This window comes from Microcaecilia unicolor, chromosome 1 (assembly GCF_901765095.1).
Source record: "Microcaecilia unicolor chromosome 1, aMicUni1.1, whole genome shotgun sequence".
Lineage (NCBI taxonomy): Eukaryota > Metazoa > Chordata > Amphibia > Gymnophiona > Siphonopidae > Microcaecilia > Microcaecilia unicolor.
The window spans coordinates 73,666,819-73,683,799 of NC_044031.1; the positions used below are offsets into that span (position 1 = coordinate 73,666,819).

A 16,981-nucleotide genomic window follows, 5' to 3' on the forward strand; every position below is an offset into this window, starting at 1 on the left:
CAGTGAAGGACTCAGAGGGGGGAGGGGAAAGAGACGCCCTCACTCTCTCTGTAACACAAACACAGCACAGCAGGAAACTTAACACTGAAGGACTGGACTCGGAGGGGGGAGGGGGAGGGGACAGACAGCACAGGGGAAGGGAGAGGAAGCACAGGGCAGGGGGACACACACTCCCACATGCACACTCTGAAGAAAACTACTACTACTACTACTATTTAGCATTTCTATAGCGCTACAAGGCATACGCAGCGCTGCACAAACATAGAAGAAAGACAGTCCCTGCTCAAAGAGCTTACAATCTAATAGACAAAAAATAAATAAAGTAAGCAAATCAAATCAATTAATGTGGACGGGAAGGAAGAGAGGAGGGTAGGTGGAGGCGAGTGGTTACAAGTGGTTACGAGTCAAAAGCAATGTTAAAGAGGTGGGCTTTTAGTCTAGATTTAAAGGTGGCCAAGGATGGGGCAAGACGTAGGGGCTCAGGAAGTTTATTCCAGGCGTAGGGTGCAGCGAGACAGAAGGCGCGAAGTCTGGAGTTGGCAGTAGTGGAGAAGGGAACAGATAAGAAGGATTTATCCATGGAGCGGAGTGCACGGGAAGGGGTGTAGGGAAGGACGAGTGTGGAGAGATACTGGGGAGCAGCAGAGTGAATACATTTATAGGTTAGTAGAAGAAGTTTGAACAGGATGCGAAAACGGATAGGGAGCCAGTGAAGGGTCTTGAGGAGAGGGGTAGTATGAGTAAAGCGACCCTGGCGGAAGATGAGACGGGCAGCAGAGTTTTGAACCGACTGGAGAGGGGAGAGGTGACTAAGTGGGAGGCCAGCAAGAAGCAGATTGCAGTAGTCTAAACGAGAGGTGACAAGGGTGTGGATGAGGGTTTTGGTAGAGTGCTCGGAAAGAAAGGGGCGGATTTTATGGATGTTGTAAAGAAAGAAATGACAGGTCTTGGCAATCTGCTGGATATGAGCAGAGAAGGAGAGAGAAGAGTCAAAGATGACCCCAAGGTTTCGAGCTGAGGAGACAGGGAGAATGAGAGAGACATCAACAGAAATAGAAAACGGGGGGAGCGGGGAGGTGGGTTTGGGGGGGAAAATGAGAAGCTCGGTTTTGGTCATATTTAATTTCAGGTGGCGTTGAGACATCCAGACAGCGATGTCAGACAAACACGCTGAAACTTTGGTTTGGATGCAAGGTGAGATATCAGGGGTAGAAAGGTAGATTTGGGAGTCATCAGCATAGAGATGGTAGGAAAAGCCATGGGATGAGATTAATGAGCAAGGGAAGAAGTGTAGATAGAAAGAGGAGGGGACCAAGAACAGAACCCTGAGGTACGCCGACAGGCAGAGGGATAGAAGTAGAAGAGGATCCACCAGAGTGAACACTAAAGGTGCGGAGGGAGAGGTAGGAAGAGAACCAGGAAAGGACAGAGCCCTGGAATCCAAGTGAGGACAGGGTATCGAGAAATATGCTGTGATCGACAGTGTCAAACACAGTGGAAAGATCAAGAAGAATGAGGATGGAATATTGACCTCTGGATTTAGCCAGTAATAGGTCATTGGAGACTTTAGTAAGCGCAGTTTCGGTTGAGTGGAGAGGGCGAAAACCAGATTGTAGTGGGTCAAGAATAGCATGTGAGGAGAGAAAATCAAGGCAGCGGCGGTGAACACCACGCTCAAGTAATTTGGAGAGAAAAGGAAGGAGGGAGATGGGTCGGTAATTAGAGGGACAAGTAGGGTCGAGTGAAGGCTTCTTAAGGAGAGGTGTGACCACAGCATGTTTAAAGGCAGCAGGGACAGTCGCAGTGGAAAGTGAGAGGTTGAGAATGTGACAGATAAAAGGAATAAGAGTAGGAGAGATGGCATTAAGAAGGTGGGTGGGAATGGGATCAGAGGAACAGGTGGTACATTTTGAGGAAGAAAGGAGAAGTGTAGTTTCCTCAATAGTAACTTCAGGAAAGGAGGAAAGGGAATGAGGGGAAGGAGAGAGAGAGGGGAACGGACAGTGACCATTTTGATGAGTGGGGGAGGTGGAGCATAGTTGGAGATTAAAGGACGACGTTAAAGCGAGTAACTTGGAAATATAAGAGTTGCTACCCCCCGTTTCATTTGCATCAGAAACAGGGCTTTTTTACTAGTAATCTATAATACAAATAAAAACATTTATATAGACCTATATCAAATTGCCAACACCCGGCGGAAAGAAATGCAAGTATTGGGGTGCCTCAGGGATATATAATCAATATATTTGTGAGTGACATTGCCAAAGGGTTAGAAGGAGAAGTTTGCCTTTTTACAAATAACATGAAGATTTGCAACAGAGTGGACACGATGAGAAGTGACCTAACAAAATATTAGGTCTAATATTTGGCAGTTAAAATTTAGGGCCCTGTTTACTAAGCCGCATTTTAGGCGCGTTAGCATTTTTAACGTGCATTAACCATATACGCGTGTTAACAGTGTAGGTGCCTACAATATCCCTATAGGTGCCTACATGGTTAGCACATGCGCTAATTGTAGGCACGTTATAAACACTAACATGCCTTAGTAAACGTGGCCCTTAATATGAAGAAGTGCAGAGTGGGGTGTAGAAACCCAAAAGAACTGTATTTGCTAGGAGCTAAGAGGTTGAAAAGCATGGACTGAGAGTGGGACCTTGGGGTATTAGGTGTCAGAGGATCTTAAAGCAGCAAAACAATGTGTTGTCTTCAGGGCTTTTTTTGAGGGGTACTTGGGGGTACTGAGTACCAGCACCTTTTCCATTGTCTGCTAAAATTGACCCATGAACCCCAAGTTTTAATGAAAGAGCTCACGCTCTACACACCATTTCTGTGACCGGTTGCAGGGGGCCTGGCTATTGTGGGATGGGTCCCTCAGTGATCACCCCATGCCTGAAGGGTGACTTAGTATTTGAGTATCAGCACCTTTAGTGCTAGAAAAATTGCACTGGTTGTCTTTGTGTATCCTGACAGATGTCTGGCTGGGTATTTTACTAAATACAATAAATATTACCTGGTAATATATGAGAGAGATTGGAGGGGGAAATGGGGATTAGGGTAGCAAGGGTGGGTAAGAATGCATCTTTGGAGTAAATTAGATATCAGGAGGACATTATTGAGGTGGCTCATAGGATAGAGCGATATGCGGAGTCAGAAATATATAGGTCAGTATTCAGGCATTTCAATTAGTGTTTTCTTTTCTTTTTTTTAAACACAGCCTGCAGCAGTAAAAAAAAAACATATCCGGATATTCAGCAGTACTGTCCAGATAGTGGTCAATGCTGAATATCCAGATGAAGACATTTAGTGCCCACCCATTTGGCCCACCCAAAATCTGCTCTCTGGCTATGCTACTGCATTGAAGGAGGTGTAGACTCTTAGGGGCCTTTTTACTAAAGCGCGTAGGCACCTATGTGTGTCCATTGTGAATCAATTTGGAACTACCGCCCGGGTACTGCGAGACCTGGGCGGTAATTCCATTTTTTACGCGTATCTGAAAATAGTTTTTATTTTCTACCGCGTGGCGCTAACCAGGTGGTAATTGGCAGTGTATGTGTGCTGATGATTTATTTATTTGTACTTGTATCCCACATTTTCCCACCTATTTGCAGGCTCAATGTGGCTTACAATGTTCCGTTATGGTGTTCAAACAAAAAAACAGCACCACGGGCCTTTAAAATGGAACAAAGTTCTTTAATGAATGAGCCTTGACCCGACACAGGCCGTGTTTCGGTGACTAGCACCTGCGTCAGGGGTCTACATAAAATACAAAACATAGAAATAATATATTTTTAAAAATTGTTAACATATAATGAATAAAACCAAGAATTAAAAATAATATTTAGACTCATCAAGCATACATATATAAGCTGTTTTTTTGTTTGGACTTTAGTTTGTACTTTGTTCCCTCTCTTTTGTTATACCCGTTATGGTGTTCGCCATACCAGAGTAAAAGATAACAATAGGAGTTACATAGATAACGTGGATGACATAATAGAATTAAGCAAACAGATATAGGAAGAAAACAATTCAGACTATAAGGTAAAGTGGTGATGTGTTCCATTTACAGTTATTGATCGTTGTGGTATGCCTTTTTGAAGAGATAGGTCTTCAGAGACTTACGAAAGTTAATTCGTTCGTAAATTGTTTTTAGGTTGGGTGACAATGCAATCCACAACTGCGTACTCATGTAGGAAAAGCTAGATTAAGGAATGTGCGGGATGATCTGTTAGCATTCCTGGGTGGTAAGTCGAGTTAACATGTGAGACCTTACCACTAATTCAATGGGTGGCAGTAAGGTCTCAGGCCAAAAATGGACGTGCGCCAATTCGTATTTTGCCGCACATCCATTTTCGGCCAAAACAAACAAACAAAAAGCCTTTTTTGCAGGCGCGCTGAAAAATGGACCTGCATGCATCCAATACACACGTCTACAACAGCGCAGGCCATTTCTCGGCGCTCCTTAGTAAAATAACCCCTTAATCGAGAGATTCTTTCATTATACACTAGCCCTAAAAAAGCCTGAGCAGAGCACACGGTTACTGGCTTGTTCAAGAGAGTTAGAAGGGAATTTTACTTATTTATACATTTTCCCCTAATTATATAATCTTGTGTGCACAGGTTATAGATTAATGGCAATTACATATATAACAATTGTTCAATTAAGCACTAATTGGCACTATCAATAATAGACTATAATTGGAGTTAATTGATTCTAATTGGCACTAATTTGCAGTTACTGCACTTACTATTCTATAACCATAGTGTATATAATTCATTTAGTGCTCAACCGTTAGGGAGGCGGGGGAGGTTCACTTATGCAGTAAAGTTCTAGAATACTGTCAGTTACATGTGAGCATTTACACCAGCCTTTGACATGGCCTAAATATTCACGACTCATATCTATGTTAGTTGAATGTTCTAATGCATGCTTATTAGGTGTATCATTAGTATAATGCTGACATTGTATTATATCGCTGGTATTTGAATTCCAGTGCTGTTAAGTGTGTATATTTTTGATACTGTTTCACGGTAGTTCTATTATTAGGCTTCAATTTACTGTTTTTGAGTTTACCCCATTTATTGTATTTTTGTTTATTCTTGGTTATTTTACTATTGTTATGTGGTTAACAAAATTATAAATTTTATATTAAACTGTACCTACTGTACACCACCTTGGATGAATCTCTTCATAAAGGTGGTTAATAAATTGCAATAAATAAATAAATAAATAAAATCCACACTTAATTGTAATTCTATAATGGCAGTTATGGGCACAGTAGCTAATATAGAATTTGGGGGACATTCCATAAATGGTGCTTTAAAAATCGGCACTGTAAAACCACTCAGCGTGATTCTATAAAATATGTCTAGTTAGGTGTAGTTTACAGAATAGGTTCACGTGCTGTTCTTGCGACTAAAATTTAGGCACATCAATCAGGCCACCTAAAACCAGGCCTAAATACCTGTACCTAAGTTAGGCACAGATCAGGTGTATTCCATAATAGTGCACATTCCATGCCCATGGCCATGACCACTTTTTGACTGTGTGCATTAGAATTTAAGCACACCACGTTCTAGAATATGCCTAGAGAGCGTAAATTCTAATGAAAGCTAATTAGTGCTGTTAATTGGTTAAGTACCAATTATCAGTTGGCTTGTTAATCAATTAATTTGTGTGTGTAATTTGGCAATGCAGCCAAATAAGTGTGCACAACTTAAGTCTCCATATATAGAATTTGGGGGTCTGTGCTTAACACGTAGCTTTAGACAATCTTTCTATTATTATCCACTTAAGGTCTTTTTCTAAAGTGAGGTAAATTTTTGCACTTATGTTCTTTAACAGCAAATATTAATGCATGCTTAATGCAAACGTTGTGTGGTAACTGGCCAGGGCATGCCCACAATGTCCACTACAGCTACCACACTGAAAAGTTCTTTATTACTGGTTGGGTATGCTAAGGGCTCTATTTCTTTTGTCAAAACAGTGTGACTGCCAAATGTGCCGGAGAATTTGGAGACATTACCTCATATTTCTTCTTCAGCATTTGAAGTAAAGCTTTTCCAACTGGCTTTTTCTATTATATTCTTTGGAGTGTTGTGGGTTGGTGATTGGTGGCCTCTTCAAGAAAAGGGACTGGTGAAACTGGCCTACTTGTCAGATGTTATAGGGTCTCGTGAGATGTCGCTTCTGCATGAGACATTCTAAGACTGATCAAATGAGCAAGGGTTCTTGGTTGGTTTTGCATAAGGCTGCTGGAGTGATTACCTACCCCGTGTCTTTGGCCTGGCTATACATGCAGGTGCACCCTGGGGGTGGTTTATTCTAGCTTGTGCACAATGATTGTACTCTGTTGACTCATTATCAGTTTGCTGTTGTGCACTCAAGGTTAGCTTGGCATATGTGGGTTTAGTCCTTTCTTTGTTTGGGGCTCATTCATTCAGAATTCAGATGGCTTAATTTGCTGTAAATAAGGGAAGGTCCCCAGATTTCATTCAATGTGGTGGGAGGTGGGCGTTCAATAGATATTTGGGTTATGTTCGCCATGTTGATTGCTAACATACCTTTTGCTTTATTTATTTTTCTAGTCTCTTCCCTGCACCTTGTTCCAGTGCATGTCTGTGTCTGGCTTTCTGGGCATACCTATGTATTTTGGGCAGAAAAGTTTGCAGAGGAACCTAGGTGGGGAAAACATCTTGGTTTGGCATCTATGGGTGTCTCCATTCATTGGCCAGGACTCCATAGGATGCACAGAGATCAGCTGATACCTACCTTGTTGCATGTTCAGCATTTTTCCTACCCTGATTTGATTTTGGTTCATTTGGGAGGACATGATCTTTGTTATGTAAAAGGTGTTTTAATTAGATCTATGAAACAAACCTTTCTTACTTCAGCTTATTGGTTCCCTTGAACTTGCTTAGTCTGGTCACAGATTAGTCCTCGTTTAGTTTGAAGGGATTCCGAGTGGAAGATGGATATTGATCACCTTCAGAAGAGAGTGAATGGTGAAATTTCCAAATGTATAGGTTCCTTGGGGAGTATGGTGCTTACTCATGAATTACTGTCAATTGATTGCCCAGGGCTTTACTGTCCAGATGGGGTTCACTTATCTGACACAGGATTGGACATTTTCTTAAGTACAATTCAGGATTTATTCGATTCTATGTATTGGGTGGGTACCCTTGGCCGCAGCTATAAAGTACAGTAATTTTTTTTTTTTGGGGGGGGGGGGGGATGAGCAGTGACAAGCTCTAGGCTGTCACCGCTTTGGTGGAAAAATATGGAATTTCAGGCAACCTTCATTAAAAGGGGATGTGATGAAATGAAATCAATTTGGGGATGGTCTGCTTGTGTGCGATACTGCTTGTGTGCAAGGCCTTGACACCATAGGTCTCACTGGGTTCAGAAAATGGGTTATACATCAGTACATGTAGTGAAATATGGGGCAGCAAGGTCATCACTGACTAGCTGCAATAGAAAAAGAAGGGATAGTATAGAGAAGGTCATTCTTTCTGCATTAATGAATTTCTAGTGTTGGTAACCATAACAGTGTAATTGTATCTTGTTAATTAATTTGTTAATACAGCCAAATTTTTTTTCACCAAGAAAAATTTGTCATGTGTAATTAGTATGCAGTGAGTGAGCACGAAAGCAAATGCATGTGCCTATGTTATAAGTTAGTTATTTGTATGCTTTTTTTTCTTGTTATTCTTTGTGTGGTCTCACAGTTTTACTCCATTCGCCATACACCTCAGATTTAGCACCATGTGATTTCCATCTTTTTCCAAAATTGAAGGAATATCTTTGGGAGCATCTGTTTGACCAGAATGAAGACGTGGAAAGGACTGCGAGCAACTGGTTAAAGAGACGAAACATGCAGTTCTTTCGTGATGGCTTTCAATAACTTGTTTCAAGCATTATTTTTGTTTTTATTCATTACAATATCTTAATTTAAACAAGAGTTATGGAGGTAGAGTCATTATGTTTCAATCAGCCCTCGTACATTACATAGCACCAAATAATTATTTTTAATACAACAGAATTCCTGATGACACTAACAAATTAAAAAAAACATTAATAAATACCAACAGGTGAATTATTGTACTAGTACAATAGTATATTAAAATTTGTCCCCAACAACAGTAAACTCAACAAAGCCCCGTAAATATCTTCATTATCTTATCTGGTTCAAGCATTGTTCAAACAATCAAGTTTTAACAGACTTTCTCAATTTAAAATAGTTGTCTTCCAGTTTATTTTAGGAATTTGAATTCATATCGGGTGGGGGGGGGGGGGGTGCATACTTCTCAATGAACTCTTTCTTATCAATTTCCATTCTTTAGGAGAGTGAAATGCAAGTAAAACGTCATTCAGTGATAGCAATGCCTGTTTCAGGCCATACTCTTTTACAATTTTATTTAAGTATCAGAGGTCTTTCAGATAGATTACTTCTTGAATAAGGTGGGATGAAAGATGGTTGCGGGATGCTATTCATATGACTCTGCTTTACCCAGTCCCCTGATCCACCACCTGTTTGGATAGTTTTTCTGTGTTGTGCACAGTACAGATGTCAGGTCAAGGTATCTTTGTAGTTATAAAATAGAAGATAAAGCCTCCAAGCTGTGCAAATCCCTGATGTGAAGTTTACGAAGTGAATGGTCTTTCTTGATATGCAGTGCTGGTCATAGGGAAGAGAGGTCAAAGCAAAGTGTACAAAGGAAATGAGATTGTATTTCTGTTAGAGGTTATTTTGTCAGTGAAAAAAATGGCATCATGACACAGTAGACAATGATATGACATTTGAAGAACAGACCCAAGTGGTCATGAAAGCTCAAGAATGATTTCTACAACATTTATATTCATCCAATAAAAGATTTCACAAACTGCAAAGAATCTATTTTTATCCAGGAACATTATGGTGGTTAGAACTTTAATAATTAGCTATGTGAGAATGAGATCTGATCCAGGTGAGAAAGCACTAAATATAAACATCTTGAGTCAGCCTATTTGTCCTATTCATCTGTTTATCTCTAAAACAGACATTTTGTCCAGTTGTTAAATTCCACAGCTATAGAAATAAAAATATTCAAACAAAATAAGAAATTATTTAGGGATACTGGATGCCTCCCTGGCAGAGCAGAATAAAGGGGATCATTCTCTTCTCCCCTGCACTGGATTTTAAATAATTACTGTTGTTTGCGTAACTATTTCTATGATTATGGCTTTGTATATCAGTATTTCTTTTTGATGCCACCCCTACCACCCCCGCCTCTGTGAAACATTTTGTGGAATTATCACTGTTACAGACCTTCTAGACCTCCACCTCAAACTTTGCTTCAGTTTGCAGAGACATTGATGCCAGAGAAAATGGAGGAGGCTAATCTGCAAAGCAATATCACTGAGTATATGGATAAATTTAATAATGAGAGGCATTTTCGATATGACGTCTAAATCCAATTTTGAATGTATTGCGGAAAACAACCAAAAATCCAGAAGTGAACATGGCTATTTTCAAACCAGAAAAAAACATCCAACATTTTCTTTCAAAAATGGCCATTCGCTAAATGTTTTTGTGCTCAGTGCGTCAGTTTTTTAGGACCACTTTCGAAAAAGAAGTCCATAAGTTCAGAAGTATTGCCATACTGGGAAAGACCAAAGGTCAATTAAGCCCAGCATCCTGTTTCCAACAGTGGTCAATCCAGGTCACAAATACCCGGCAAGATCCTAAAAAAGTACAAAACATTTTACACTGCTTATCCCAGAAATAGTGCATTTTCCCCAAGTCCATTTAATAATGGACTATGGACTTTTCCTTTAGGAAGTCGTCCAAACCGTTTTTAAACTCCGCTAACCTAACCGCCTTTACCGCATTCACTGGCAACGAATTCCAGAGTTTAATTACACGTTGAGTGAAGGAACCTTTTCTCTGATTCATTTTAAATTTACTACATTGTAGCTTCATCGCATGCCCCCTAGTCCTAGTATCTTTGGAAAGTGTAAAAAGACGCTTCACATCTACCCATTCAACTCCACTCATTATTTTATAGACCTCTATCATATCTCCACTGAGCCTCCAAGCTGAAGAACCCTAGCCTCTTTAGCCTTTCCTCATAGGGAAGTCGTCCCACCCCCTTTATCATTTTCATTTTCGTCGTCCTTCTCTACACCTTTTCTAATTCCACTATATCTTTTTTGAGATGCAGTGACCAGAATTGAACACAATATTCGAGGTGCGTTTGCACCATGGTGCGATACAAAGGCATTATAATGTCCTCATTTTTGTTTTCCATTCCTTTCCTAATAATACCTAACATTCTATTTGCTTTCTTAGCCGCAGCAGCACACTGAGCAGAAGGTTTCAACATATCATCAACGACGACACCTACATCCCTTTCTTGGTCTGTTACTCCTAACTTGGAACCTTGCATGACGTAGCTATAATTTGGGCTCCTCTTTCCCACATGCATCACTTTGCACTTGCTCACATTAAACGTCATCTGCCATTTAGACGCCCAGTCTCCCAGTCTCGTAAGGTCCTCTTATAATTTTTCACAATCCTCCCGCGATTTAATGACTTTGAATAACTTTGTGTCATCAGCAAATTTAATTACCTCACTAGTTACTCCCATCTCTAGGTCATTTATAAATATGTTAAAAAAAGCAGCGGTCCCAGCACAGACCCCTGGGGAACCCCACTAACTACCCTTCTCTATTGAGAATACTGACCATTTAAACCTACTCTCTGTTTTCTATCTTTTAACCAGTTTTTAATCCACAATAGAACACTACCTCCTATCCCATGACTCTCCAATTACCTCTGGAGTCTTTCATGAGGTACTTTGTCAAACGCCTTCTGAAAATCCAGATACACAATATCAACTGGCTCAACTTTATCCACATGTTTGTTCACCCCTTTCTAAGAAATGTAGTAGATTGGAGAAGCAAGCTTTCCATTCACTAAATCCATGCTGACTGTGTCTCATTAATCCATGCTTTTGAATATGCTTTGTAATTTTGTTCTTTATAATAGTCTCTACCATTTTGCCCGGCACCGGTCTATAATTTCCCGGATCTCCTCTGGAACCTTTTTTAAAAAGCAGCGTTACATTGGCCACCCTCCAATCTTCCGGTACCACGCTTGATTTTAAGGATAAATTACATATTACTAACAATAGCTCTGCAAGCTTATTTTTCAGTTCTAACAGTACTCTGGGATGAATAGCATCTGGTCCAGGAGATTTGCTTCTCTTCAGGTTTACAGAAAATTCATTCAGTTTCTCTGACTCGTCAGCTTCAAATACCATTTCCAGCACCGGTATCCCACCCGAATCTTCCTCGGTGAAGACCCAAGCAAAGAATTCATTTAATCTCTCCGCTACGGCTTTGTTTTCCCTGATCGCCCCTTTTACTCCTCGGGCATCTAGCAGTCCAACCAATACTTTTGCTGGCTTCCTGCTTTTAATATACCTAAAAAAAGCTTTACTATGTGTTTTTGCCTCCAACGCAATCTTTTTTCGAAGTCCCTCTTAGCCTTCCTTATCAGCGCTTTGCATTTGACTTGACATTCCTTATGCTGTTTCTTATTATTTTAAGTCGGTTTCTTCTTCCGTTTTCTGAAGGATTTTTCTTTTAGCTCTAATAGCTTCCTTCACTTCACTTTTTAACCACGCCAGCTGTTGTTTGGTCTTCCATCCTACTTTTTTAATACGCGGAATATATTTGGCCTGGGCTTCCAGGATGATGTTTTTAAAAAGCATCCATGCCTGATGTAAATTTTTGACCCTCGCAGCTGCTCCTCTAAGTTTTTTTTCACCATTCTCATTTTATCATAGTCTCCTTTTTTAAAGTTAAACGCTAACGTATTTGATTTCCTATGTATACTTACTTCAAAGCTAATATCAAATCCAATCATATTATGATCACAGTTATCAAGCGGCCTCAGCACCATTACCTCCCGCACCAGATCATGCACTCCACTAAGGACTAGGTCTAGAATTGTTCCTTCTCTCGTCGGCTCCTGTACCAGCTGCTCCATAAAGCTGTCCTTGATTTCATCAAGGAATTTTACCTCCCTAGCATGCCCCAATGTTACATTTACCCAGTCAATATCAGGGGGAATTGAAATCACCCATTATTATTGTGTTGCCCAGGTTTGCATCCCTAATTTCCTTTAACATTTCTGCATCCGTCTGTTCATCCTGGCCAGGCAGACGGTAGTACACTCCTATCTCTATCCTATCCCCCTTTACACATGGAATTTCAATCCATAAGGATTCCAAGAAGTGTTTTGTTTCCTACAGAATTTTCAATCTATTTCATTCAAGGCTCTCGTTAATAAACAATGCTACCGCTCCACCAATTTGATCCACCCTATCACTACGATATAATTTGTACCCCGGTATGACAGTGTCCCACTGGTTATCCTCCTTCCACCAGGTCTCAGAGATGCCTATTATATCTAATTTTTCATTTAGCGCAATATATTCTAACTCTCCCATCTTATTTTTTAGGCTTCTGGCATTTGCATATAGACATTTCAAACTATGCTTGTTGTTCTTATTTACATCATGCTTAGTACTTGACAGTATTAATTTGCAATTTTTTGTCTGATTTTATTTTTATTTAAGGACACCTGATCTACTACGGTCTCTTTTGCAACCTCACTATGAGGATACCCTATCTTCCCTACTGGGATGTATGAGGGCCAGCATTCTTTGTAGACTGGCCACACAAACATCCTAGCAGAGGAGTGGGGCACCCTAGGAGGCACAGCAGTGGACTTCACATAAAAGATTCCAGGTACACATTCCACCATTAGCCCTCTAAAACCCATCAGAATCTTACTGTACCCAACTGTACACCACTACTATAGCCCTTATATCTTCAGATATCACCTATATGTAGGTACAGTAGGTTTTTTGTGAGTTTTGGAGGGCTCATACATTCCACCACAAGTGTACCGAGTAGAGTGGGATATTGGGGATCCCCTTCCCTATAGTGCACTGGATCGACCATTGGGCTACTTCAGAGATCTTTTGCTGCTCTAATAAGACCAGCCATAACACCTGAAGCTGACATACAGGTTGATATGTACAGTTTTTTTCACATTCTTGCGGGGTGGGAGGGAGTCAGTAAACACTGGGGGAATAAGGGGGGGTAATGCCTTTATCCTTCCAGTGGTCATCTGGTCATTTAGGGCACCTTTTTGTGACTTAGTTATGATTGAAACAGGTCCAGACTAAACCGTCTAACTTTTAGCCCTGGATGTTTTTGCTTTGTTCCATTATGGTAAAAAAAAGTCCCAAGTTTGGGAATACCCAAATCCCACCCCCAACACACCCCCTGGTGATTTGCATGCACTGCAGAGAAAAACATCTCAAATCCTTTCAAAAATGTTCAATTGCAGTTTATGCCATTTTTGAGACGATTTCTCTTTTGAAAATCTGCCATTTAATGCAATTTAATAGCCTGCTACTTTCAGCAGGCCCTACAGAATGGAACAAACTCCATGATACCCTCTGGATTCTTTAGAAAACTGCTGATGCAACATTTTTTGATGTAAGCTGAAATATGACTTCAATATAGCAAGGACACAGCGCAGTGATGAGTCTGTTTGCCTTATTTGTTTGGATATGTTATTATTATTGTGATGTTTTCTTTTTATTGTGTATGTTGATTTTGTACCCTGCTCTGGATAAGAGTGGTTTATAAATGATAATAAATAAAATGAAATGAAATACAGAGCAGATTAAAAAATAAAACCTAATAAAAAGAAATAAAGAAAAGAAACTAAGATGATATCTTTTTTTATTGGACTAATACTACATTTTTTGAGAAGCTTTCGAAGGTAGCCCTTCTTTAGATCAGAAATTCAGAAATGAGCAAATGATGGCATATATCAAAACAGATATGTGAAACAAAAAAAATATTCCAGTCCCCCTTTGCTTCAAGCCCCATTACACTGTAACATTTGACGTGCGTAGGTCATTACCGCCCGGTTACCGCATAAGACTTTACCGGTAGGTCAATGGCTGGTGGTAAGGTCTCAGACCCAAAATGGATGTGTGGCAATTTTAACTTTGCCGCACGTGCATTTTCAGCAAAAATTTTAAAAAGGCATTTTTTGCAGGTGCGCTGAAAAATGATTCTGTGCACACCCAAAACACATGTCTACACTACCGCAGACCATTTTTCAGCACACCTTAATAAAAGGACCCCTAAGTGTACTTGGGGCAGTGGAGAGTTGGGAGACTTGCCCAGGGTCACAAGGAACTGCAGTGGGAATCAAGCTCAGTTCCCCAGGATTTCAACCCACTGCCCCAATTGTTAGGCAGCAGTGGGGATTGAGCCTGGTTCCCCAGGTCCACAACCTGCTGCACCTAACCACTAGGCCACTCCTTCTCTGTGCTGGCTGAGCCTTTTCTACCATATCACTGGAACAGAGCACCTCCGAACCTGGATGTCTCAAGTCTATAGTCTATGTAAAATGTGATTCCATTACTTGCTTTTGGCTACTCAAATGTTGAATGTACTATTTTTAATGAACCAGGAAAATAATCTAGTCTTTGTATAACTGTGGTATATACATCTGTATCGGATACACTAATAATTAATTTGCACTGTCTGCTTTTTTGGTTTAGCTGATGATAACGGTCTATCACTAAAGAGGAAGGTAACGCTGCAAGATTTGGTCAAAGGAGAGTTTGAGATCCGCGATCCAGATGTCAAATGGATAACTGGTGAGTTTTTTGTGTGTTTAGTTTCTCTCTTTGCTTTATGTCTTCCCATGTATCTATCCATATTTGAGGTAATTTTCAGAAGACATTTACTAATATCAGGTAAATGGCTATTTATCCAGGTAATTTGGCCGTCATAAATAAACATAGACTGTGGGATCAGCAGTGCATTTACTTTACCCAGGAGAAAAGTTGTCAGACTCAAGGGTGGGGTTAGGTTAGGGGAGCCAAGAATATGCAGAGTAACTGTAGGGCCCTTAGTTACTGTGACTTAACAAGGGGTTTTACTGCATGGTAGCTGCAAATTTAACAGGAACAGCAAAGGAGTATAGGAGGACAAAGTGACTTCCAGGCCGGGAGTAAATAGTATGGGATTCTTTATTGAAGCACTAAGAAAATGGCCCAACACGGGGCCATATTTCGATGGTAACAGCCACCTGCTTCAGGGGTCACAAGTTAACAATTTGTAGAATACTGCACTGTAGACGAAGGCTGGTGCTTGTTTCTGTATACTAAACTTTGTATGCAGTGTCCTGTTTTAGCTTATATTTCAGTAAGGAGCTTCTAGCTGTTGCACCAGGCTTCATATACAGTGCAGTATTCTACAGAGTGTTAACCTTTGACCCCTGAAGCAGGCAGCATGTGACTGCCGAAACACGACCCCTGTCGGGTCATTTTCCTGATGCTTCAATAAAGAATTCCTTACTATTTACTCCTAGCCTGGAAGTCACTTTGTCCTCCTACACTCCTTTGCTGTTCCTGTTGGATTTTTATGGAGGGAGTTTACTGTTCCAGCCAGTGGCGTAGCCAGACCTGACATTTTGGGTGGGCCCAGAGCTAACATGGGTGGGCACTATGTATATAAGCATGAGTAGTGTTTCTTGGCATACTACAAAATAATGCCTTAGAATGCACTTGATGATGGATTTCTCTGCCCAACAGCTGCCCTGCATCAACATAAACCCCAAACATATTTAATGGAAAAAACAATATTTTTAAATATAGTTATGTTATGCCATATCAAACTTGACCAGACATAAGTTCATCCTGAGCTAGCATCAGCCTTTCCCTTTTGTACCTTACCCTCTTCTCCCCAACCATCCCCATAGCCCAGTATCAGCCCATCCCCACCATCCATCCCATAGCCAGGCATCAGCCCTACCTTACCCCCCTCTCCCACTCCTCCCTGTAGCCTAGTGTCCTACCCCCTAGCCATCCCCCATGGTCTGTCATCTCCTCCCCCCTCCCCCAAAGGACACCAGCACTAAATATAATTTTTTTTAATGTCCTGGTCCCCGCAGAGCCCACCTACACCCAGAGACCTGCCTACATTAAATTTAGAACATTTTTTTAACCTGGGCAATGCAGAGACCAACCTCACCCAAAAACACACCAACGTTTACAACCTTTTTAAAATTTTAACCTGGTCACTACTAAAATTTATTGTTGGTGGGTTTCTGGGTGGGGGGGTGGGCTCTTCACTGTCTAGGGCAAAATAAAGGAATATTTTGGACTCTTCACTGTAGGAAAAAAAGGTATATCAATGATTACACATACCTTTTTTTGCCCTAGGCAGTGAACAGCCTACCCCCACCAGGAAGCCACCACCAGCCAACATTACACTGTACACATTAAAATTAAAACATTTTATTTAATTTTACCTGGAGGATAGCTGGCTTGCATGTGGTGGCAGGCAGTGCAGACTAGCACAGTGCTCTGTTCTGTGTGTGCTGGCTCCTATGCCTGTTCTGGCCTGGGGCCGCAGGGCAGTGCTGAGGGTGGCCGGGGAGGGGCAGGGTCAAGAAAAGGCTGATATTGCTCTAGGCACAGTAAATGAGCTCAGCAACACTAATTTAAGCACCTTCACTTTGCAAATGAAAGAAGCAACATAGAAGTGCCTCTGAAGGGATAAAGAAAAAGTAGAGGCAGGCAGTTTTCAAAGGAATTTTCCTGATTTACTAAGCAGTTACTGAAGCAAATTCTGCACTGTGCTGAAAGGATGAGTACAGGTTTCACAGCTTCAGGGGTCTGCAGTGCACTGTGGCGCCAGCATGCACACGGGGGGGGGGGGGGGGGGGGGGGGGGGGGGAGAGCAGGACGTCAGACTCACAGAAACAAAAGCCTGCGCAGCCGCGTTGCAACGGCAGGCTAGTACATGGAATGTTGCTAGTGGAATAGCAACATTCCATGTAGAATCTCAAATAGGGAAAGGGAAATGGGACTTGATATACTGCCTTTCTGAGGTTTT

The 16,981-nt window shown here is 41.1% G+C and overlaps 1 protein-coding gene across 1 annotated transcript in view; it reads left to right on the forward strand.

Annotated features, from left to right (window-relative positions):
- Positions 1–16,981, forward strand: part of DPP6 (dipeptidyl peptidase like 6) — a 931,600-nt gene that overhangs the window by 425,079 nt on the left and 489,540 nt on the right. Inside the window, 1 exon segment of the mRNA XM_030198448.1 lies at positions 14,638–14,736. Coding sequence (XP_030054308.1) covers positions 14,638–14,736 — 99 coding nt within the window.